The following is a 26716-nucleotide window of genomic DNA, read 5'->3' as shown; positions in this document are numbered from 1 at the left end:
ATGAATCATTAGTACATCTTCCAAAATTATCATTAGATGACACCATCTTACAACATCCCTCAGTTTTCTGTGTTGGCCCTTGACATGTAAACAATGCAGTTTAGAGAAACTAGCTACTACTTTAGCAAGTTACTCCTACCTATTCAGTACCTACTTGAATACTGACAGCCAGCTAGTCTTTTGCAGGCTTCCTTTTCTGCATAATTTTTCTGTCCTGTATTTTTTTTCTATTTTCTTCAGATTCATTTAACTTTGATCCTACAACCCTCTTTCTCTTAATATCTAGTTTCTTAGAACTCTTAGCTGGAAGAATCTGCAACAAGCATCTTTGGCTTGGTCCGCAATGCAAACAATTTCTTTCAGCAGTTTTATTTCAACATCATGCCAGCAAGAACTGAATGGACTCTCTCCCAAGATTCTGCAAGTTTTGTACCTTTCCAGGTTTTCATTTGCAGCTTTTACATGGCTGCAGAAGCTGCATTACAAACCCAAGATGACCAAGTCCTACATATTTACAACAGCTAGTTAAAGCTCTAAAGAAGCCAGAACAGAAAATAAAGGAAATTTATCAAAAGGCATTTTCTGTTTTATAACGTCAGCTTGTTTATAGTTAAATAAGTGAAAACTTTGCAGAAAGTTTACTGAAAACATAGTATCTTAAGCACCAATATCTTAAATTTGCATTTTACAATAGGCTTAAAATACGGAACTAAAAAATAAATGGGAGACACTTAAAGCAAAGGGGAGGATTATTTATCAGCTTATAATGGACAACCACAACAGTAATTCCTGTTTTGGGGTGTGTATCGCATGTATGCATAGTTATTTATACCTATGCAGTAGTATTAAATACATCTGACGGTGTAGCAATTGAAAATATGCCAGAGTTGAATTGATGCAAGATGATAATTTCTGGTTTATTCTTGGTCCTTTTCTTAGTAATGACTGTTTGCCTCTTTGGTAGCTACTAAGCACTGAGGCTAGTTTTTTTTTATAGATCTATTATGACTCCCAAATTACTTTCCAAAAATGGTAGTTGTTGATAGTTGTAGAGGATTGCTCCTCCATGCGCCCCACTACACTTCTTTAGATTGAATTCCATCTGCCACTTCACTGCATGCTTAATCTGTCTTAAGTCCTCCAGTTCCTAAGTTTGCCTTCATTTATTTTTAATTATTATTATTGTTATCTTGAATAGTTCAGCATCACCAGCAAACTTTCTTGTCAGGATTTTCTTCTTTTCCAGTTAAAGTATGAGCAAGCTTTCTCTTACAATTAAAGCTAAAAGTCTTCAGTTCAAGTGACTGTACGCACACTCTGCCCACAAGGAAAATGTGCATATACATGTTCTTTCAAAGAAGAATTCACTGTTTCACCTTAAAAAGGAACACCATTAATTCCATTGCCACAGATGTGCTAAAGTCAGTCAAAATGTTTTATTATCAATTCTCTTATTATTCAGTCATTTTTCTTTTTAAAATAAATTCACTGCTTGCATCTGAGAACTTAAAAAGGGTGTCCTAGAATATCTTACAAACTACACATGAATCTCTCAAATAATTTATTCATCCTATTATATATTTAAAAGGTATCAAAAAACCCTTGCAACTGCTTCATAGTTCTAGGCATGTTACCTGAGAAGTAACAGAAGACAGAACAACAGTCCAGCAACAACAGTTACTTGAGATCAGTTTTTCACATGCACTTTTAAATAACAGGCATTCACACTCAAAGCATCTGAGATTAGCAATTTTGACTAGCACATTCATGTTCATCCATTTTCTTCTCTACTTTCAACCACTGCCTAACATGCACCATAAACACGTCAAAGAAAGAAGTGCACGCCTCATAGCCAACACAGTTCCCCTCAACTCCAGATTACTCAGATTTAAGGAACTCCAAGGAGCTGGAAAGAGGAAGAAAGGTGAGCCTTCAGAAACAACTATTTTTTAAAAAAAACTTTCCTCTACATGGTAATTCTCACCGTAGGACATCCCAAATAATTACTTGGAGAAGGGATGCAGTTTGCTACGAGATGAGTGACTGAAAAATAACATTTGGAAGAACAGTTACTCTATATGCACAATCACTGTGTGGGTGGTTTTCAGCAGTACCCTGCTGCTGGTAAGTCAGAAGATGCAGTCCCACAGTCTCCATCTAATTAAAGTACTACTCTCTCAAAAGTGGCATTATATCCTCAACTTCAGTGACAGTGTTTAGGACTCGGTGTGAATGGAGCTCCACTGGCAGCCTCACAAACATGATGTACTGGCAAGATTCTGATGAATGCCACTGATAAAGCTGAGCGCTGGCTTAATAAGCTTCAATCAGAGCAAATACTGACTTTTTTAACTACCTTACAGAACATTCGTATACAGTTATCCAATTGGAAACTATGTTGAAATACCACTCTAGTGACTGTGCAATAAATGTAAACAAATCCTCATATAGGAACTTTCCTTGTCACCAAAAGTAAGGTGCATAATTCTAAACTAATTTTGAGGAAAAACAAACCGATCAGCCGCACTCCAGTAGGACCTTAGGTTACCATTTGCAACAAGCTGCAAGAATGGCCTCATCTATAAAAAGTACTCTTAAATCAGAAATGAGCTATTTTATCAATAGAAGATGGAAAAGATTAAGAAAAGACTCAAGGGGTTTTCTTTTAAGAGTTTAAATTGAGGAACCAAGCTCCCTAATTAGAGGCAAAAAATAGTCATTAGACTCTTCAGAAATCATTCAGTAATTGAATGGACGAAAGAAATGGAAAATACTGTACAGAAGAAAGTACAGCTGAAGCAGTTGATAATTGGACTTCAACTGAGCTAACAGAAACGAGCTTTTCAACACAGGCAAGTAGTCTAAAATCACCCATGTGAAAGTAAGAAAACTGTGGCAGACAGAATATCAAACCATAAATCTTCACTGTTTACTCTTCTTCTAGACTGTTATCTGCTATGTAAAACCCTAATTGGGAAAGCATTCTAATTGTAACTCCAGAACCCCACTAGCACCCAACTATCTGATCTAACATGTTGAAACATGGATGCTGACTTCAGATGTCAGTACACTGCAACAGAATCTGGAAACAGAATTCTAGCCCTACTAAATGAAGGGATGCAGATCAAAACAGTCAGATACCAAACCATCTGGATTATTCCTGGAAAGAAAAATTCTGTCACTTTCACATAATCACAGAACGGTTGGGGCTGGAAGGGACCTCTGGAGACCATCTAGTCCAAGCCCCTGCTAAAACAGGTTCACCCAGAGCAGGCTGCAAAGGACCACGTCCAGGCAGATTTACAATGACTCCAGAGATGGAGATTCCACAACCTCTCTGGGCAGCCTGTTCCAGGGCTCTGGCACCCTCAAGATAAAGTTCTACCTCACACTCAGAAGGAATTTCCCGTTGCAGTTTGTGCCCGTTGCCCCTTGTCCTGTCGCTGGGCACCACTGAAAAGAGCCTGGCCCCGTCCCCCTGACGCCCACCCTTAAGGTGTTTGTGTGCACTGGTAAGATCCCCTCTCAGTCTGCTCTGCTCCAGGCCAAACAGCCCAGCTCCCTCAGCCTCTCCTCGTCGGGGAGATGCTCCAGTCCCCTCATCACCTTCGTAGCCCTCCGCTGGGCCCTCTCCAGTAGTTCCCTGTCTCCTGAACTGGGGAGCCCAGCACTGGACACAGCACTCCAGATGTGCCCCACCAGGGCAGAGCAGAGGGGCAGGATCACCTCCCTCGGCCTGCTGGCCACGCTGCTCCTGATGCCCCCCAGGATCCCACCGGCCTTCGTGGCCACCAGGGCACACTGCTGGCCCACGGGCACCTTGCTGCCCACCAGCACTCCAAGGTCCTTCTCCGCAGAGCTGCCTTCCAGCAGGTCACCCCAGCCTGTGCTGGTGCCTGGGGCTGTCCCTCCCCAGGGGCAGGACCCTGCACCTGCCTTTGCTGAGCTCCATGAGGTCCCTCTGCCCCAGCTCTCCTGACCAGGTCTCCCTGACTGGCAGCGCAGCCTCTGGTGCATCAGCCGCTCCTCCCGGTTCTGCACCATCAGCAACGCGCTGAGGGGACACCCTGCCCCTTCACCCAGGTCACTGGTGAACAAGCTGAACAGGACTGGGCCCAGCACTGACCCCTGGGGAACACTGTGAGCCGCAGGCCTCCAGCCAGGCTCTGCAGCACTGATCACAACCCTCTGAGCTCTGCCACCAGCCAGTTCTCAGTCCACCCCCCATCCACTCACCTGACCCACACTGCCTGAGCTCACCTGTGAGGGACTTACGGGAGACAGTGTCAAAAGCTTTGCTGAGGTCACAGTAAACAATATACACTTCTCTCCCCTCATCTAGGGGACAGCCAGTCATTCCATCACGCAAGGCTGCTAGGTTGGTCAGCCATGATTTTCCCTTGGTGAATCCATGCTGACTGCTCCTAATAATCATCTTTTCCTCTGCATGCTTTGTGAAGACCTCTAGGATGAGGTGTTCCATCACCTTTCCAGGGATGGAGGTGAGGCTGAATGGTCTGTAGTTTCCTGAGTGCTCCTTCTTGCCCTTTGTGAAGAATGGAGTGACATTGGCTTTTCTCTCATCCTTGGGCACCTCTCCTGTCCTGCAGGACTTTTCAAAGATGAGGGAGAGCGGCTCAGCAATAACACCTGCCAGCTCCCTCAGCACTTGGGGGTGCATCCCATCAGGGCCCCTGGATTTGTGGGTATCAGGTTTGCTTAAGTGACCTCTAACATGATCCTCCTTGACCAAGAGAAAGTCTTCCTTTCTCCAGTCCTGCTCTCTTGCCTCCAGGGCCTGGGAAACCAGAGGGCTGGCCTGGCAATGAAGGCTGAAGGAAAGAAGGCACTCAGTAACTCCACCTTCTGTGTGTCCTTCCTCACCAGGGCACCCACCCCATTCAGCAGCAGGCCCACATTTTCCCCAGTCATCCTTTTCCTACTGAGGTACTTGAAGAAGCCCTTCTTGTTGTCCTTGACATCCCTCACCAGATTTAATTCTGAATAGACCTTAGCCTTCCTCGTTGCCTCCCTACATGTTCTCACAACATCCTTGTATTCTTCCTAAGTGGCCTGTCCCTATTTCCACAATTCATAAACTCCTTTCTTCTGTTTTGTTTTTTTTTTGCCAGAAGCAAATTGCTCATCCATGCAGGCTTCCTGCCCACCTTGCTTGATTTCATACTCATAGGGATGCACAAATCTTTAGCTTGGAGGAAGAGATGCTTGAATATTAGCCACTTTTCTTGGACCACCGTACTTTCTAGACCCCTGACCCAAGCAGGTCCTGGAAGAGACCAAAGTTAGCTCTCCTGAAGTCCACAGCTGCAATCCTAATTACTGCCCTGGTTCCTTCACGCAGGATCCTGAACTCCACCCACTCATGGTCACTGCAGCCAAGGCTGCCCCCAGCCTTCACATCCCCAACCAGTCCTTCTGTGTTTGTGACTACGAGGTCCAGGAGCACACCTTGCCTTCTTGGTTTCTCCACCATCTGCACCACAAAGTTATCATCAATGCCCTGCTGGAACCTCCCGGGCTGTGTGTTCCCAGCTCTGCTGCCTTTCCAGCAGGTATCGGGTGGCTGAAGTCCCCCATGAGAACCAGGGCCTGCGACTGTGAGGCTACCTGCAACTGTCTGTAGAAGGGCTCATCAAGCTCCTCTCCCTGATCAGGTGGCCTGCAGCAAACACCCACAACGGTGTCCCCCGTGCTGGCCTGCCCCTTAATGCTTTACCCATAAGCTCTCCACTCGCTCTGCATCCACCCCCAGGCAGAGCTCGATACATTCCAGCTGCTCCCTCACATGAGGAGCAATTCCACCACCTCACCCCGCTGGCCTGTCTTTCCTAAAAGGTACATAGCCACCCATGGCAGAGTTCCAGTCGTGCGAGCTGTCCCAGCGTGTCCCTGTAACTGCAACGAGATCATGGCCCCGCGACCACACACAGATCTCTGATTGTCTCTCATGTGGTGTGATGAAACAATTTTTATCAGCTTTCTCTGTCAAGACATTCGGAAAGCCAACTGGCAATGCTCTTCAAACAAGAATATTTCTGGATTGGAAAATCTAATCTGTGGAGTAAAAAGACTCTTCAGAGCATCTCCAGTCCCAAAGCATTGGCAGACAATATTATTAAATATCTCAGTCATAATCTAGTTACTGATAATAACAGAGATGTGTCAGTCAAAGAATCTAAAGCTTCCGAAAGACAAACAAAAAAACTTGTTTCCTTCTGTACAAAGATTGACAATCCACTTGCATGTTTGATGAGATGCTGCTTCTACAGGAGAAACTGGCTTGGTAATACTGTACCAGCCTGCTTATAGATGAGAACCAAATGGCAGACAACATATTGACCATGTGAATATTCAGTTTTAAAATGCATGACAAAAATAAGTGACAGGTAGGACAAATGCATTAGCTTTAAAAGTACACATTCTTCCCTGAATGCAAACATTCTGAATACTTAATATGCTTCCCACTTGGGGAAGAAGGTGTCTGTAAACAGGAAGAGAGCGAGAAAATTGCACAACATTCTTGTACACACATTGCCCTCAAGTTCCCAACTTGGAAGAGAAATTCAGTTTTTATTTGAGACTGATACTAGTCAAATTCATGAAACTGACATCAAGCAGTAAATGGTTTTAACTTATTTGGAGGCTTTACGCACAAGACAGCCTGGCTGTTACCTCACCAAGTGAAAATCAGATGCACTTATTTTAAATCCATCCGAAGTAGTGCATTGTAAAGAATAATCGAAGTCTGACAAGTTCTGAAAGTCCTCCAGGTATGGATGTATGATCAGCCTGTGGATTCTCACCTGGCACTGAGACTGCAGGTGAGGAAACCTGGGACTGCTACAGGTAACCAAACTGAGGGAAATCTGGATACACAGGATTAGTTCTTCCCAATCTGCTATAGGCAAATTTGGTAGTCTGTAAGATGACAGGACTCCTCTCATCATAGGTCAAATAGATGGAAGCCTGCTGTGGTTCTGCTCCTCTAAGACCAGGCAAAAGAAAGGCAGTGCATGCCTTCTCCATAAGCATGCACACACACAACCAGCCGTGTAGGTGAGCAGAGAGAAACATCGGCATAAAACAGAGCATTTGTGTAACATGAGAAGAACAGACAATCTGTGTGTGATTGTGCCCTCCAGCTGATGAGGTCTGAAGCTCACTAGGCAAAGACGCTCAATTTCTTGATTCACAAGTACACTTAACAACCACTATCCCTCAAAAATCAGTGTGGACTTTAAGTCTGTCTGACAACGAGGCCTGGACTGCAGGCTTTTTAACCATTCACCCATTCAGACCTCACACCCTTCCAGGTGCCAACTTGAAGTTTGCTAGCAGTTTACACGCACACCCAGAAAACGTAGGTCTTGCCAGCAACTGGCACCAGTTGCACTGGTCCCTCAGTCCCATGATCTCTCTCCTCCCCTCCATCCCGCCAACAGCTGACACACAGACCTCTTATTCTACTTGGTTCCTGCTCTTACCTGAAGTTGGCTAATGACTCACACAGATTCAGAAAAGTTTGTGTGCTCAGACAGAAAACATTTAATAAGAATACAAGATAGCCTGTGGTGACCAAGCACTGGACTTGATCAACCCCCTGTATCACATAATCATGGAATCATAGAATGGTTTGGGTTGGAAAGGCCGAGTTCCAACGCCCCTGCCATGGGTAGGGAACACCTTGCACCAGACCAGGTTGCTCAAAGCCCCATCCAACCTGGCCTTCAACATTTCCAGGGATGGGACATCCACAACTTCTCTGGGCAACCTATTCCAGTGTCTCACCACCCTCACCATAAAAAAATTCCTCCTAATATCTAGTCCAAATCTGCCCTCTTTTACTTTAAAACCATTCCCCCTTGCCCTATCACTACAGGCCCTTGTGAAAACTCTGTCTCAGTATTTCTTACAAGCCCTCTTTAGGTACTGGCAGCCTGCTGTAAGGTCTCCTCGGAACCTTCTCTTCTTCAGGCTAAACAACCCACACTCTCTCAGCCTGTCTTCATAGGACAGGTACTCCAGCCCTCTGATCACCTTAGTGGCCCTCCTCTGGACTCAGCCCAAGAGGTTCATGTTCTTCTTACATTGGGGGTCCCAGAGTGGAACACAGTACTCCAGATGGGCTCTCGGAGAGCAGAGTAAAGGGGCAGAACCACCTCCCTCAACCTGCTGCCCATGCTCCTTTTGATGCAGCTCAGGATTTGGCTGGCTTTCTGGGCTGCCAGTGCACATCGCTGGGCCATGTTGAGCTTTTCGTCCACCAACACCCCCAAGTCCTTCTCCTCAGGGCTGCTCTCAATCCATTCTGTGCCCAGCCTGTATTGATACTGAGGGTTGCCCCTACCCAGGTGCAGGACCTTCTACTTGGCCTTGTTGAACTTCACGCGATTCACACAGGCTCACTTCTCCAGCCTTTTAAGGTCTCTCTGGACAGTACCCCTTCCCTCCAGTGTACTGACCATAGCACTCAGCTTAGTGTCGTCGGCAAACTCACTGAGGGTACACTTGATCCCACTGTCCGTGTGGCCTACAAAGATGTTCAACAGCACTGGTCAAAGTGTGGACCCCTGAGGAACAGCACTCATCACCAGTCTCCAGTCGGATCCTGAGCCGTTCACCACTCTGACTGCAACCATCCAGCCAATTCCATACCCACTGAGCAGTCCACCTGTCAAATCCATGTCTCTCCAGTTTAGAGACAAGGATGTTGTGTGGGACAGTGTCATAGTGTTAGAAGCTTTACATAAGTCCAGGCAGATGACATCAGTCACTCTTCTCTCATCTATCAATGCTGCCATGAGGCAGCCACCAAATCTGTCAGGCATGATTAGACCTTAGTGAAGCCATGTTGGCTGTCACCAATCAACTCCTTATTTTCTGTTTGCCTTGGTGTAGTTTCCAGGCGGATCTGCTCCACAATCTTGCCAGACACTGAAGTCAGACTGACTGATCTGTGGTTTCCCAGGTCTTCCTTATTTCCCTTTTTAAAAATGGGGGTTATGTTTCCCCATTTCCAGTCCGTAGGACATTTTATGCCCCTTTTACCCCATTTTTCCCACTTGTTCCTCTTCGATCCTTCCTCCCTGTCCTATGTCCCTTCCACTGAGCATCTCATAACAAGCTTCTGGAGAAAAAAAAAAAAAAAGGTTCCAAAATTTTCTCCTTCCTCCAAATCCTCTAAGTCCTGAACCCCTTTAGGCACTAAAGCTCTTATAGTCTGCAGAAAGTGATTTCTGTTGAGTTATCTTGTTGAGTTTCACACCAGGAACAATCTAACCTTCTTCGTTTCATGGTCTCAGGAGCAGCCAGTTTGGCGTGCTCCACTCCTCCCTAGTTACGTTCTTTAGCTTCCTCCACCTATCACTGTTCCTTCCATGACTGTCAGGTCATCATGTTTAATTTAGTTAGTCTTTAATCAGATGCCATAATAGCAATCATGTTTTGTAAACCGATCATTTGGAGCACAGTTGCTCGCTGGTCTACAGAAGAGTGCAGATGGCAAAGAAAGTATAGTCACCGTAACCATAAGCACACCACCATAAAGCACAACACTGAGGTTGACAAATATGCAGTCATCAGTATAGCTGGATGAAAGGGATCACAAAAGCAGATAGACAGCATGACATGCTTTTCTCAACAATATAAGTATTTTATACTTTAGTTATAGCCCCTCCTTACATATTGTTCAATAACGGTGCAGAAGGAAGGAGGAAGGACTTAATGCCTAAATAAATAACCCGTGCCAAAACTGTGGAAGATACACAGTGCTAGGTTTTTCCTGTTGACTGGGAAGAGCCTATCCTGTTCCCAATGATGGCAGAACACAGTGATAAGAAATTTTCTGGAATGCTGCTCTGATGAGGAAGTCAGTCACCAAACTGATGATAAAGACAGAAACTACATAACTGTATCTCCTAAGTTTTGTCCTCCAGAGAGGCTATCTTCATTGGAAGTCTGCTGCTCAATGTACAAGGAGATTATCCCTTGTGAGTACTTAAGAACTTCCAGAAGAAGCTGGACTTGCAAACCTCCCTCCTTAAGGATTCTGCCCTACCACCAGAGCTTGCAGGAGGAATCAGTAGGCCTTCCTAGAAGTGGTGATACAGAAAGGTTTAAATTTAAGACCTCAAACTGCACTAGCCCAGAGAAGCTGAGAAAAGACTTTGAAGAGGTCTACCCATCTGCTTTGGTGAATTACATTGGCTAAAAGTCGAGACACCGAGCTTGAATACCATTGAAATAAAATACCTTCTTTCTAAACAGAACTGGCAGACAGGTACGCATAAATGAAGACAAATAAAAACAACCAAAGGAAAGTAATTCACTGTAGGGATTACCTACATAGATGAAAAAAACCCACAAGAGACATAGCTGTAAGACCAGAAATCAGAGAAAGGCAGTCCTCTGTACTGCCTAATTCACCACAAGCCAGCTACAATGGCTGCTCCCCTGCTGTAGGGTGAGAACTTTCAGTCGCTACAGCTTTAGGCAGTATCACATGAATGGAGGTTAGAGATAAATCCATCTTTATTTAGAAACTTTCTGCAACATACCTTTGTCAGTGTCAAGGAAAAACAGTATTTCAAAGAAATTAAGCTGTAAGGTGCCCTAGCATAAAAACAAGGACAGTGCTGACCTGAAAAGAGGTAGTATTTGTAGGTAAATAAGACATGGAAATGCTGTTCTTGAGCAGCAGACAAAAACTTCCAGCAAAAGAAATACAGTATCATCTATATAGTAGTAGCAGTAATAATAATTTAAACGTAGCATTTTAAGCAAAGCTGTAAAGAGCCAACACATACCTGAATCTCTCTCCAAATGAAATGACAAATAAGTGTACCTCCCTTACTAAATATATGTGGCAAGGCTCTGAAGAAAATGCATTGTGTTCTGTGGGAAAGGAAGAGCGGGAAATGTATTTATGTTTTCTTCTGTGGCCACCATAAACCCCCCAAACTTTAAAGTTCAAGATTTTGTATAGATTTGGCAAGTTCACTATGGTAGTCATAACTAGAAATGCTATTAGAATATCTAAGGTTGCCACACTCTGGCTTGAAAATGATTCTGAACGGTAATAGTTAAACCAATGGTGAGTTTTTGCTCTTTTGAAACAGAGTTAATTATGCCTGTTAAGGTGTGGTTACACATAGCAGAGCAATGCACAGTGTAGAATACAGCTACTGTGTGAAATGTACATGTGCATTATAAATACACACACCAAGTAAGTGGCAAATGCAACTCAATAATCAGACATAGCTGTATCACCAAGCTTATATTTTCAGAGAAAGTGAATCCTGAGAGATATTTAATAAGAAAAAAAAAGAATAGTTGTATATGGTGGAAGAAGAGGAGTTTGATTACCTGACTGCCACATATTTGTGATTTTATTAACTGTCTGTATCATTGTTTTTCTAAACAAATCTCCACCAAACCATAGCAGCTATTTGAGCCAATGAATCCTTGCTCTCTGCTTGAGACTAGGCTATAAATCCAGTTATATAAATTAAGCAAGCCAAGGCAAGTTATGAAATAGGAATCTCAAGAACAAAGTGTGTGCCTGGCATGGCATCTTTTCTCCAGCTATGTCATTGATGAAATAAAGTTATTACCATCTCCTACAAATCTTATTTCATTCATATTCTCGTACTAATATAGCACACTAAGGCCTGGGCATTAAAAAAGCATCAATGCTTATTTTTAACACAACTTACAATAAATGTAAAATAAAGAGTCTGTATTTTCAAAAAGGAAAAAACATTTACTCTTTTGACAAGCAAGTACGTATAACTATACTCAGCTTCATTCTCAGCTAAATAATAATCCCTTCAATTTAAAAAGGAAATGCCTTCAGTTCTTGCTTGATCTCAGAAAAAAGAAGAATAGGTATTAGGAGAGAAGTCAAAAAGATACGCAGACCCCCAAAAATGCTTGCAAGACAGAATGAACATATAAGCAGAATTAGTTACATCTACTAGGAGGAGAAGTAGTTGTATAAAGAAATTGTATCAAAACACAGTAACAACATCAATAGAGGTAGGTCTGCAGAATGTAAGTTGTCAAGAAATCAGGTGAGTATAATGTAAAGTAAAATGAGATTTGCCCAGCTCTTACCATATACATAGCTTACTTAATGAACAATATCATCACTCTGAATATACCTTTTATAGTATCCAGCTTAGGGGGGAAATAAAATACATTTAAAAACTTCAGCAAAACAAAACAAACTGAAGTCTTTTGTACAGAGGCAGTATCAGCATGAGTATTTACTACTGGATAGATGAGCTAAATTAATGAGCCAAAACCCAGGCAACATCAGGATTAAGGACTTAGTAGAATACAGGCTACCTGAGTATACTACCAGTTATTAAGAATTCTATCTACCCACTGAACAGGTCAATTTTACACTTCAGGACATTCATGTGGTTTGAATCTGCCATTAAAATATACTGTTAAGTGTGTGGTTGGGGAAGAAAAAAGTATTTCAGCCATGTAAAATAAAAGAAACTTTTGGTTGATATTGTCACAACCAAATTAACTCCACAAAAGTGATTAACATTTATTTTAATTTTAAAGAATTGCACATCCTACACTTCGTATGCTTGCCTTCTATGGGAAAGTTTCCCAAAGAGCAGAAAAAATCCTGTTCCCTGATCCTCAGAACTGTTTTTGAAAAAACACAGAATGAAATATTTTGGAACACACTTTAGAAAAAGCTTGAACTGGCAATGATGCCAAGTGATCAAAACTCTCTCCTCTTGTAGGTTCGATGGTTCCTCAAGTCAATAACAAAATAAGGCTTGACAACAACAAAATTAGGATCACTGTATGAGTCACCCTGCAGCCAATTACATTTATAAACTGCATATAATTTTTTCATAATTTTTCTGACAGAGCTATTTTTAAACTATTATAAGAACTACCTTCTGAGTAACAATGCACTAAAAAATGTTTGTACATTTAAAAAAATCAGAAAGAAAGGGGACTACTACCCTTCCTTACTTTAACACATCTGAAAGTTACATGAATCCAAAAATGTTAGCAATGTTCATATAAATTTTGAAAAACAAAATGCTCGAACACTTTTGAAACAGCAAAAGGGAATTCCAGATGTAACACCAGAAAGAGAACGTTTCCTTAAAAGATCTTGCTTGGCTCCTGCGGGTTGTGCATCCTGTATCAGTCGGTATCAGCACCTCTTTGGCTGTTCCCACTCTCCCATAGCTTTGATCCCCCCTCTTTTCAAGTATGTGCAAGAGGGACAGTCCTTGGTCTAAGAACCAATGGCTCTTAAAGGCTTACTCTCCAGCTGTTTAGAATTATTATAAGCTCAGTGGGAAAGGTCAGCCGGAAGGCAGGCAGATGCTGGAACACAGGTACCCCAGAACACCTTAAATGTTTTTGATTGTAGCAGGTAACTGTCCATTCTCTTTTGAAAGATTCTCAGTAACTTGCACAGAATCTTTCAAATATGTCAGAAAAATTTCAGTAAGAAAAATGAAATACACTGTTATTCTACTAAGCTGATATCTGACTAGTATCCCAAATAAACTGATGAATGTATGCAAAGACACATGTAAATGTTTCACTAACCAGATAATCTCAGAGCTGTTTAGGCTGCCTTTGTTCTAACTAAGGTAAACTCAAAACTATTTTCCAAAGGAGTGTTTTGGTTTGAAGCAGCAGTGCCATTCTGAAATGAAACTTACAGCTAACTCAACCAGGCACTGAGTGAGTTTGCAGATGAGTCTCAGTGTGCATAGAATAGTTTTCTTTTAGAAGGAAGTAACCAAGAAGTTTCCCTGGACATATGTACCAAATGTGCTCTAACCCTTCACATCTCCATTAACAGTCAATGGATGACTGATCCTTTGGGCAGTTTTTAAAGTCTGTTCTGATCCAAAAATAGACCTGCTTTGAGCAGGGACTGGACTAGAAGTCTTCCAGAGATACCTCTTTGTGAGTTATTTTACGGTTCTATGGAACACGGCAAAATGGCACAGACCGTCAATGCAAGCACCGTGGCACTAACTGATTTGATCTGCTCCTGTTCTTTCAAATTATTTGCTAATGTAAATACAGATTTCCATGTCCAATAATTCTGACTTACCAGCTTCACATTCTAATTTAATAACACACAAATTACCCTGGGTACTAAAGTAGTTTTCTATGACAGTATAGATCTCTGCAGGTTTCTTCTTACAAAGGCAGATTAAGCTGGGTGATGCTCAATGTTATCAAAGCTAGACTGCTACAAAACTCAAGTTAGCTTCTTCTAAGTTAGCTCTGGTATTTGCACACCACAGTGATAAATGTAGTTAATATTCTGCCTGTGTTATACATGATGAACTAGAAAATCATAACAACATGTACAACCTGAAAAAAACACTGTCAATCATTAAGTGGTGGAAATTAGCTTTAAGCCTGATACTATCATCCTCTCACAGTGGTTAATGATATCCATTACAAACCAGAGTTAATTCCAATTTATCTGCATATTCATTAGCAGCTCAGTATACAACCTCTCATCTTTATCTATGTGATGTTTTTAAAATATACTCAGTGCTGTAATCATGATTCTACTGCCTCAGTATGAAGATATACTACTTATTTTGTCCCTCCAAATGATAGGGAAAAAAAGCAAAGAGAGCAAATGCAAAGACCTGAAAGAAAACTGAAGAGTTATTCAAAAGACTAAAGAAAAAGGCAAACTGAGCTGATCTGTGCAGGTAAAAAACCCACCCTTACAAAAAAAATGGGTCTCAAATTTCCCGGAACCATAATGAAGCGATAAGGTTTACATGTCTGGCATCTAAATATTTCCACTTAAATCTTATTTCCTAAGAAAATGAAATTTATGTTTTCTCTTTCCATCTATTCATCCAAAATAATTTGTGAACCTTTTTCCAGATTCAGCTAATTTTGTTAAGAAGCAGGAGACTTGCTAATTAGCATTTTTCAAAGCTTCCTCCATAAAAAAAGAAAAATAAAATTAAAAGAAAAAAGACAACTGCCACAACAGTGCATGTGTTGAAGTGTGAGTGAGAAAGCAGACACTGCAGGTATTTGTGTGAGGAATAGTGAAAGATTAAGTCTTTCCAGTAAGAATATGCAAGCAAGTTGACAAAACTCCCTTGGAAACTATTGTTTCCTTAGTTCTACTGCTCATGGAATAATTTCTTTACTGAGTTCACTGCTGCTGCAACAGAAATAAATATTTGTATCTTGATTAGCCAGAAAAATCCAGACATTGAATCCTACCACATCTGTTCCATGTCTTCTTTCTAGCAGAAGTCGGAAGACATTAGCTGTAATCTTGTTATCTTGGACACCTTGTCCAAGGCCACGGTTGTCATCCTGCATAAGACGACGATCCATGATCACTTCCAACTGACCTGAAAGATCAGTAGAAGAATTACAGTAGTAACAAGAATATGTAAAGCTTCTATTAAGCTTAAGAAAAATACTGAAATATAACTATAAAGAATCACCACTTTTCTCTTGAGTATGGAGGAGTATTAGCAGATCAATACTGTTAGGACTGAATATGGAAACAGTTGGGCTTCATCTGTTTAAAACCTTTCAAAAATTTTTCACAAGTCTTTCAGCAGAAGGTCCTACAAATTTTTGACATAGGAGTCTAAATAGAAGTTTAACATGAAGTTATTACTGTTAACTATTATTTTTAACAAGGATGCTGGGCACATCAAGTGATCAAAGAGAAGAATCAACCTGAGTAGTTGCAGCTGTATAGAGAGACCTTCTGTTAAGGAAATTTTCTTCATCTTACACTCCATAAAAGAGGCACCTCTCTTTTTCCTTTTTCTGTTTCACAGTTGGAGGCAGAAGGAGAAACAGGTAGGCAATATGAGTATATAAAACCTCACAATCACTCCTCCCTGTAACGATATTTTCACTTGTGGGAGTAGGAAAGAACTTCGCATTAGACAAATACTGAGTAGAAAGTTGTGAGTTTATACTGAACTGTAGCACTGCCATTCAGAATAGCTCTTTTAGCATGATGTTTAAATCATAAATAGCCTTACGGAAGATGAAATGCATATCTTTTCAGGATTATACCTCCAGAGGGAAACCAGTTCAGATATGTAATTAAGGCTGTTATGGTTTTTGCACACGGAATCTTTAAACAAGCATACTTGCTTCCTAAATAAAACTGGAAGACTGAAGTACTTGTTTCCTAAGCAAGAAATGCACAATTTAAACTAGTAGGAATGACTGCATAGTAAGACAGTCTCTTTTATACTTCTTCATTCTTCTACAAATACACATCCGATTTTCCTGAATACTTTTTCTTTCCTTCTCTCAAGTAAAAACAGATGTTTTGTATCCAGGACAAAAGTCAGTTGGCAATGAGTAAGAAACAAATTACCATTTTGAAGTAAGGTATAAGGCCAGGACTGTGCCTCAAACTGATGGTCTTTGTACGAACAGTGTACGAACACTGTATGAACCTGGCCTGACAGACAGATACGATGTCTCTGAAAAAAGCTAGAACCACCACAAACCTATAATAAAATTTTGTCATAGTTTTCAAAAAAAAGTTAGAAGCTCTAGATCTAAAACTACCTATCTTTCCAACTTTCTTCAAGAAACTATGATAATGAAGGCCAACAAAGCAAAGCTTTATGATTCTTAAGGTGATTGCGAACAGCAAATACAAAAAAAATAATCAGTGCTGCTAAAGTCAGTGATAAAAACCATTTCAAAAGTGGGTCAAAGATTTAAAAGCTTTAGGGAAATTTCTGGGTTACAAATGATAAAAGTGTATTGCATGAGGCTTCAGGACATAAGTGATTCCCATCTACCCCACTAATGACACATTAGACGGCAGGGAAATCCACCTCTAAATGACAGTGGTGCATCCCATCTATCTGGAGGTCTTCCCTGAGGCATCGAGGATAATCCACTAAGTCATAAACTGGAGCAGAACAAGATGGAATTTACCAGGTGGAAGATGTTCAGCATCTAACATTAAAAAATGATTATGCATCCAAACCCACAAATGGGAAGAGATGGGAAGTAGGAATACAGTTGTGGCATATGTACTTTACAGATTTTAATCAAGTCTCTTAGAAGCTGATGTTGAAGGCTGATGACAATACAGCAAGAAATACTCTCCATACTGCTGAGATCATCTCACAGCATGAGAGTTAACTGCTCCATAGTAAGGAACCAGTCTCTAATCCAAGAATGGGAAGTGAGAAACAATCAGCTGTTCATACAAATCTCAGATGGTGGCTTATGCCTTTAGACACACAGATACACAGCTACTGAAGGCACTTGCCTAATCTGTAATGTTTTGGATTTTCTTACAGCCACAGAACCTTCAGCTTCATTTTTGTTCTCTCTTAAGGAGTCCAACATAGCCTTAGGACAAAGGTAGTAAACACAGTTGCTTTGTGAAGTACTATCTAATGGTAACAAGTCAGATGAATTCATTGTCCTTTTGTTTAATGGGCATACAGAGTAAATATTTGATGTTTCTATCGCTTAACCTTGTGTGACATAATAGAGCTTGCCAAAGAATGATATAGTTAAGAAATTATTGCTATGACCAGATATGGGATACATCTTTTGCTCTTTTATTTAACTGGAGTAGGGGAAAAGCCTCTAATGTCCTCTGACTGGTATGAAACCAATGCTCACAAAAAGCCAGTTTCTCCCTGATACTGAACTGCAATATGGCAAACAGTGCTAGCCTTAACTTTCCGAACTTGAAGACAGACAGTGCAGGTCTCTGTGGACTTACATGTTGCATTGCTCTGTGATGCAGAGACTAGGATTGTTAAAGAGTGAAAACAGACACTATTACAAGGTAACAGAGCCTCTGCACACTAATTTAGTCTCCACTACCTATGTTATGAGTGCCTACAAACATTTGATGGTACAACATCATCAGGCCAAAGGTAATTTAGTTTCTAGCAATGGAAGGCATGAAAAAAAGTGTTTTGGATCTTGTATCAGGTGGTCTTGGAACAAAAGGCTGTATTTTCTACTATCGTTTTATTAAAGCATTGGCCTACAGATCAGTGTTAACTCTTCACCCTAAAATTAATTAGGTTTGCTAATACTTCCATCGATCTAGTACTGTATTCACCTTTTGTCAGAATAGACATTAATACGACATTTTTCGGAAAAGAAACTGGGAAGTAGGTTTTGGCGTAATTTCTGATGGGCTTTTTCTCTTCTAAGTATTCACTCCATTGTTTTTTGAAACAGTGTAAATTAACTCACAATATATTACAGCAAGGAATTATATATCTTAAATTATGGATTATATACCTTATTTTGCCCACCACTTGCTAGCTTTATTTGAATGCCTCCTCTGGCATTCTGGTATATACTGGTAGCAGTATAGACTGAACACCTGACCTGTTTTCAGCCTTCCAGGCCGTTCATCATAGCCTTCCCTGCTGTGAGGGCAATACTGCACCTCTCTTCCAGTTCTTAATATGAATTGATTTTTCTTGTCAACTTATTCATAAGCTCTTTGAAAGTACTCCCATTAAATCTGTGAGGTATGATTTTCCTTCAGAAGAAGTATGTTGATTTATACCTAGGGTTATTTTTATCCTTTATTTCACTAATTCTAGTCTTCAAAAAAGCTTCTACTGTTTTCCTTGACAGGGATTTAGGCTATACTGTGTATACCTTAAGACTAGTGCTTTCAACCCTAAAGCAAACAAATGAATAAAAACCCAAACAGATCAGCATCACATTATGCATCTTAAGCTCTCTGCTACCAGAACAGTACAAAAGAGAAAAAAAGCTCAGTTTTGCTGTTTCATCCTTCAGTTCCATCAGAGTTGTTGGGTGAAAAGTACCTGGTTCTGACAATTTATTGCTCCTTTTGTCTTTTTTGTAATCTCCTTCTTCTGGCTTTAGTTTGAGACAGATCTTCCATTGAAGATGACAGGATCTCATGTGGGAACAACCCCTACATCCTCCCTTATGGATACATTCTAAAATTTGTCAGAGTTGGAGAAACCTGTTTCCTTTCTTCAAACGCTAGTAAGTATGGTAATCTCTGAATGAACTATTTCAGACAGCAGTGAAAGGTAGGCCTTTATAATATCTAACATCTTATGCTTACCATTTTTCAAGCTTGCAACACCTAGAGACTGAGCTGAATGAAGTGTCAAACGAACGCCAACATCTTGGATATAAGCCATTGTAGTCATTGGATAGATATTTGCTTGAAGAGGCAATTTGCTCATCGTCAGTCTGGGCTGGATCTGCAGTATGAACGCAAACTTCAATAAAATACATTCGTTCTATACATTTAAATTTCAAAGACCTTTTCAGACATTTATCCCATGTGCTTTAGAAGCACAAGCGGCACCAAAGCATTCAATCGACTGTATTATTTAGCTTTTTGGAGTTCTGTGGCTAAAATTACCACTTTGGAAATGATAACTTCAATGTACTTTTAGATCAAAGGATATTTTAAAAAAACCTGAAAGATTCATCAAGGGAACCTACAAAAAAAAGAATAATCACAGTTATAGAATGACAGAAATTTTTTTCTCCCCTAGAAAGCAAGCCGTGAAGTAGCAGAAAGTTGTTGATTTATAAAGGAAGCTTATCAAAGTGCTAGTAGAATTCTTGAATTTTACCTGACAAATTAGTAGTAGCATTAAAATTATTTTCATGTTTAAGTAATCACTTTACTGTCTCCAGCAAAATGCAGTACAACACACTAACTGGAAAAACATTTTTTTAGTCAGCAGGTAGGGTTTTCAATGTATTTGCAAAACTATTTCTAGCAAGGAAGGAATGCAAAGAAGAGAAAAATCTTCTTTCTTTCATATGTGCTGCAGAGTCCAAGTAAAGAAAATAGTTGGGACTATTTTTCATCAGATGCATTACCAAGAGAGCAAGTTATTACACTTGAAATATACATCACTTATTTCCACCACAGCAGCAAGCAGTTGTTCTCTAGGTCTGAGTTGCTGGACCTTATGGACATCAAGTGTTGTGCTGCCCAAAGGGCTCTAATTAGACAAAGCAGAGGGGAAAGAAGGCATGCAAATATACAAGCAACTACACAGTGGCTTGTCATAACTTGCTGTATTACACTTATGTTAAAAAGGATATAAAGGAATATTTAAACTCCTTGAAAGGAAACAGTTGCTACTTCATCTGGTCTAAATCAAATTTTGTAATAGGTACATTTATAAAGCTTTTCTACTTTTAAATAATTAGTGGAGTTTAACATGAGTTTGATTAGTATGATGCAAACTCCTTACAATTGGAAGTACTAAGATAGTAAAAAACTGAGACCCTATGTAATTAATGGACAATAATTACCTGATATCCATTAAGATCAGTATAGAATCTATTTTGACTGTTTATGTCAGATGAAATTCTCATTGCAAGCTCGCGATTATATTCTCCTCTAATATCCACAATATTGGAAACTTCAACAGACTGGCCTTCCAAACCTACATGAAAAAGATGCATTTAAATTTTCTCGATTTTTAAAAGTGATTGCCACATATATAAGAATGACTATGGTCCCAGAACACCATGATCTATTTTTCCCCTGCTAGTTTTCCTTTTCTGTTATATCTAACCAGGTATCTGAAGCCAGTTCAGTTACGTACCATATGATATAGCTCATTGAATAGACAGTCTGAAACCTTCCAGTGACGCAGAACACAATCAATTCATGGTAACAAATGTGGGTTCTGGTAAATCAGCAGGAAACAGTACACAACTGTTACGTGTTGTCTTTAGCAGCAGCTAATATGCTGGGAGCAAGACCCAGGCATTTACTTCTCCCACTGACTCTTAATGCAGCTGTTGCCATTCACAGACAAGACGGAAATTACCAGCTTCTTGACAACAATTGTTCCACTAAGCAGGAGACCAGTCAGCTTTTTTAACCAAAACAGGGAGTATCTACCTTAAGGACAGTGAATTAAGAAACTGCACACTGATATGACCACAAACAGGACAGAAGTTTTTGTTGAAAGGAAAAAAGATGCCTATTTATTAAAAGAATGATTAAGTACCTGAAAATGCAGACAGATATTCAGTGTAATTCTTTCTACAGTGTGTTGCATTGAAAATTAAATACCTTTAATAACATGACCTTTTCAAACAGCTCTAGACACAGTTTGGACTGGAATCACACCATCACTCAGCATCACCACTTCTACTCTTTCTGTAGTCTAATGGGATTAACAATTGTGAAAATAATTCCACCAAGCAGAACAGAGATAGGAAATATCTCTTTGTAGTGAGACAAAATTACATTGTGCTTGTCTGACAGACTATGAACAGAAGACAGTAGAAAGCCAAGAACTGATTAAACTACTCAGTCCTTTAAAACTTGAAGACAGTAGTCAAGAATCTTAGATACTAAGTATTATTTATTTTTGTCCCCAACAGTTCACTGTATGTCAACTAGTAAGACCCAGAGGCATGCTCATTGGTTTGGGCTCCTGAACTGCAGAATCTTTTGCAGTAGGACAAAACACCTTCAAATAAAATTCTTAGATTCCTAAGCACATGGATTGAGGTTAGCGGAACTGTTTTTCATTTTACACGTGTAGTATTCAAATATTTTTAGCAGTTCTCTTTGAGAGTATGTTGGAATAGTTCCCTTAAGAAGGTCTTAGTCAAATTCTAAAACAAACCCTCTAAACATTTACACAATGGAATGCTGAAAGTGTCCACCTGCTTCAATATTTATGCTATTGTTTAGTATGTAAAATGCAGTCAGGCTGTGACTTTGTCACCTGAATGAGGACGATATCAGGCTCTGTATTTGTTTCCTCATCTTTTTTAAAATCTGAATGCCGCCTGCAGCAGTACCAGCAACTGTTAAAACTTTAAATTTACCAACAGCTACTATATAACAGTGCTAAACAACAACAACAACAAAATGTTCAGGTAATTACTTCTATGTTTCCAGACTTAGTCCTAAAAAAGTGGATTGCTCCACTTTTGACACTTCTAGTCATAGATTTTCCAACTCTTTTAAAGTAGGACTAGTAAAGTATGAGGTCACTGAACAATACAATATTTTAGTCTTCAATTTTAAAATGACCAGACCATGCAAGACACTCAGCTATTTTCTACTACATAATGTGAGTTAATACAAAAATACAAAGACAATGAAACATAAGAAGCATCTGATAAAAAAATTAACAAAATCATGCTGATACCAAAATCACATGATAAAGGAAGCAGAAAAAGTTAAAAATCACTCATTTGTCTGTTACTGAACAGAGCTGTCAAGCCAGAGTATTATCTGCTCAAAATCAACAGAATTCTGAAGTCAAAAGTGGAAAAAGCAGTGTTTTACCAAAACTGCTGAAAAAGCTGTAGGCCTCAAAAGCATTGTCCAACAGCTGGATTAGCCACATGATCAGGCTTTCCACCCCCTGGCAAGCAGGCAGGTTACAACAGGAATATCAGGTCTTTAGTCAAAAATGAAATATATTTATATAGAGAGAGATATTTATTTCTCTCCACACTCTTTGTTACTGTACGTATGTTGTACAAATTCAAGATACCTTCTTTTAAATGAAGTAATGCTATATAAATAACTACCCTTACAACACCCAGGATGAAGACCTAGCAAAACGATGACGCAAAGTCATCAATTTTTAAACTTTGAAAAAGGCCATTTCATATGAAAAAAATAAAATAAAAAACACACCATAGAAGTGAACAGAAAATATATTAAATAATTGCATATTTTTTCCTTGTAAAAGCTGGGAGCATGGTACAGGACTTCACCATGATGACTGGATAGGTAATGGTCTAAGTACTGAAACAGTGTGATGAAATAAAAGTTAGCAAAAAAGAAAATAAAAGTTAGCAAAAAAGAAAAAAAAAAAAAAGAGAGAAAAAACTAGATAGTTGTGGCAGTGTGTTCCCCCTGGCCCCATCCTGACTGAATAATGAACAACTGTATTCAGCTCTAAGAGGAGCAGGGAGCTTGCCTTGAGTGGTGTGTCTATCTCACAAAACAGGTAAGGGATGCAGTCCAACACACAAACCAACTGACTGACGCTCAGGGTGAGGCGGGGATCTCACAGCCTGCTGTTGCTCCAGTGAAGGCCAAGACATCTCTGGTACATGTAACCATAAATCCGTATCTGTACTGAACCCTCCCTGCTCCATGCTGAACCATTGGGTCCAACTAACCTTCCAAACTGACACCCTGTTAAGAGCCAACTGGCACACAATAATTTACTATAGTGCCACTTTACCACAAGCATAAAATCTGGCATTTTACAATCTTCCCCAACACCTTCCCCAAGGATGAGAACTCTAAGTACTGGGACAGGTCAATGGGGCCGGACTTCTCTCCTTCCCAAGCAGGGACGCCTCTTTGGTAAGATTTGCACCTCCGACTATGTGGGATATTACCCAGGTCAACATCCTCTTAACTTGAACTTGATTTTTGCAGTAAGTTTTTTTTTTTTACCAATGCCAATTCCAAACTCATTATATCTGCCACCTTAATAAATCATTTATTTTTTTCAACTTTGTGAAACTGTTTCAGTGGAAGCCCTTGACTGGACTGGCAGGCAAATGTTAATTCTGGTAAGTGGCTGTACATACAATCCTTCAGACAAATCTGTTGACCAAGTCTGAGACCAGGACTGGATCCAGCTGCACCTAGACTCCTCTCCGAGAAGGAGTTTAGAAAGCAAGGGGGTCTTTTCTGAACCTCATGACTCAGCCCAAGGGGTGCAGTCTCCATCCCTGTTCTGGCCACTTGTCAGACTCTTAACACAACAATAGTGCACTGTAAAAGAAAGATAAATGCATATGCTAGAAACTGGCAAGCGATTTTCACTGACAACCCATTTTCTGAGAACTGTGAAATGGAAGTATAATACTTCCGGTAACTAATTAAAGAAAAGGGAGTAATACAAAGAAATGTATTTTAAAGAAAAAAAACCAACCCCACCCTAACCAAAAGAGACTCTTCAGGCTTTTTCCCTCCCTTTCAATACAATACACAGTCTTCATATGTAAGTTCCCTCCTTGCTACGAAGATCAATTTACTGAAACCCATGCAGAAAAGTAACTTTCTTTTCACATTTTTGACAATCTAGTACATCTTGACCTCAAGATAACTTTTTTCATCTAAGCACATTTTACTGATTGATCACATAAACCCCCCCAAAATTAATATTGAAATAAACATGTTTCCTCAGGATCGTCACAAAAAATTACTACATAACATTTTGGTTTGTACTTAAAAGGAATGTGATCTAGAGTTTGATCTACAATTACTGCATGAGACGAGCTGGCAACTGAACTCTGATCTGTATATGTCATATAGGTAAACTCAATCAAGTTCAAAGTATGTATGTCATAAAAAATGAGGCATCTGAATTTTAGTTCTGAAGAGAAATACATTACGACTAAAAAAAATTTTAAAAAAGATCAGTTCTGTGCAACTGATAAAATAAAGTACATATTGCTCACAATACTATTTTTGAAACCTAAAAGGAATAAGGACAAGAGCAAGGGAGACTTTGAAAGTACTTATAGCTCCATTATTTGATTTTGAAGGTGTTTAGAAAGAAAATTATAATATTTTAAAAACCACGCAGACAATTTTGACACCTATAGTAAAAGTAATGCTAATACAAAACATGTTTAAGTTCCTTCAAGTGTCGCATGTATTAGGCAATGCTTCTGTATTTCAAAAAAATCTCACAAGAGTATCCTGGTTCCAGCTGGGACAGAGCTAATTTTCTTCTTAGTAGCTAGTGCAGTACTATGTTTTGGATTTGGTGTGTGAACAATGTTGATAGCACACTGATGTTGTTAGCTGTTGCTATTTGTTGCATGTTGTTGTTATTTAACAATTATACTCAGTCAAGGACTTTTTGGTTTCCGGGGCCCTGCCAGCGAGAGGGCTGTAGGGGCAGAAGAAATGGGGAGGGGACACAGCTGGGACAGCTGGCCCGGGCTGCCCAAAGGGATATTCCACACCATGGGGTGCCGTGCTGAGTATATAAACCGGGGGAAGAAGGAGCAAGGGGGGGACATGTGGCATTATGGCGTTTGTCTTCCCAAGTAACCGTTACATGTGATGGAGCCCGGCTGTCCTGGGGATGGCTGAGCACCTGCCTGCCCATGGGAAGCGGTGAATTAATTCCCTGTTCTGCTTTGCTTGCGTGTGTGGCTTTTGCTTTGCTTGCATGTGCGGCTTTTGCTTTACCTATTACTGTCTTTGTTTAAACCCACGAGTTTTCTCACTTCTATCCTTCCAATCCCCTCCCCCATCTCAATACAGGGGGAGGGAGGGAGGGAGGGAGTGGCTGTGTAGGGCTTACCTGCTGGCTGGGGTTAAACCACAACGTAGAACAACTGAAAAATGTATGTTTCCTACTTCAACTACAAAGAGATACACTTACGTATTTTAAGTCAAGTTTCTAGAAGAAAGTAAGTTTATACAATTGCACCACAATTTCCTCCCTCTTTTACATTTTTTACTGGCCAATTTAATCATCAAGTTTGGAAGGGCAAAGAGTTTCCAAAGTTACTGTTTTCCAAGAATTTTCTTGCAAATTGGGAGTTGAACAGTAGAGAAACAAAAAATGGAAGCTTTACTGAAGGAAAAACAAGCAAAACTGTTGTTATGTCCTAAGAGACAATAAAGACCGTGTTCAGTGCTGGTGCCTCTCAACAGCCAGCCAATTCTGTCAAAAGCTCTTCCAAGCAAATAAAGAACATAAAGACAAAGCTCACAGATAACTAAAGCATGCCCACAGTTGTGGAGTAAACTAGACCTCACTATTAATGCCACTAACAAAGAACTTTACATTCTTGGCGACTTTAAAGAAGTTACTGTACCTCCATCAGTAAGTTTAAAGCTATGAAAGAAACTATGTTTTTACATAATCTCCAATACATTTCTAAATTTTTTCCCCCTCATTTTCACCATTTACAGCTACCTACAACATTGAGATGACCCAGTAAAGTTTGGGACTCCCTTGTAGGTAATTTATACCATAAAATTTCCTAATACTGAGATGTATCTCCAACAAACCTGTTGAATTTAAGCATGCCTGCTTAATGACTAGCATGATGCTCAGAAAGGGATCATGGTGCTCTGGACCCATGGCTTCATAAAGGCTTCAGTCTAACAAATCCTGCACTGGTTCAGATGTGCATTTAAACATTAGAAAGACAGATAGGATCCAAGACTCTAGTAACAAAAAATAACTGCTGAGAGAGACAGAATTTCCTAATTCTTACCCTGCACTTTATAGAGTCGCATGGTATGTGTCACATGGTGGAAAAAACATACAACTTCTGAGAAAATCCTTCCATGAGCAACTCTTACGGTGGGTGGATCTGTAAAAATATAAGGCTAAAAAAGGAAAATAGAAAGTCAGAATAATTATTTTGAAGGTTTTGCATAAAAGTAGTGTCAATAAATCAAAGTATTTAATAAAGTCTTTGATTTTTTTAAACTGTTCTATATCTAAGTCTAGTCTAAAAGCTGGGAATTAAAAAATTACTCCTAATCTGAAATTCAGCAGGTTCTCTTCCCAGCACCACTTTTCCTTTAGCTGAAATTAACAAAAACCTCATTACATCTCTCACAGGTATTTTATGAGGATTAATGGACACAAGGCCTACAGACAAACACAGCAATGTATTAAACATTGCAAACATCTGGACTGAG

At 40.0% G+C, this 26716-nt stretch overlaps 1 protein-coding gene across 2 annotated transcripts in view; it reads right to left on the bottom strand.

Moving 5' to 3' along the window:
* MAN2A1 (mannosidase alpha class 2A member 1) overlaps positions 1 to 26716 on the bottom strand; it is a 128045-nt gene that overhangs the window by 10370 nt on the left and 90959 nt on the right. For both annotated transcript variants that reach the window (XM_080371225.1, XM_080371224.1), the window contains exons 16-19: positions 26284 to 26398; positions 20353 to 20486; positions 19136 to 19277; positions 15283 to 15416 (exon numbers count right to left, since the gene is read on the bottom strand). In XM_080371225.1, coding sequence (XP_080227351.1) covers positions 15283 to 15416; positions 19136 to 19277; positions 20353 to 20486; positions 26284 to 26398 — 525 coding nt within the window. The remainder of the gene's footprint in view (positions 1 to 15282; positions 15417 to 19135; positions 19278 to 20352; positions 20487 to 26283; positions 26399 to 26716) is intronic.

The sequence above is a fragment of the Falco punctatus genome (assembly GCF_963210335.1).
Source record: "Falco punctatus genome assembly, chromosome: Z".
NCBI lineage: Eukaryota > Metazoa > Chordata > Aves > Falconiformes > Falconidae > Falco > Falco punctatus.
Note: the sequence above shows the minus strand (reverse complement) of the source record. Positions and strands in the feature narration are given on the sequence as shown.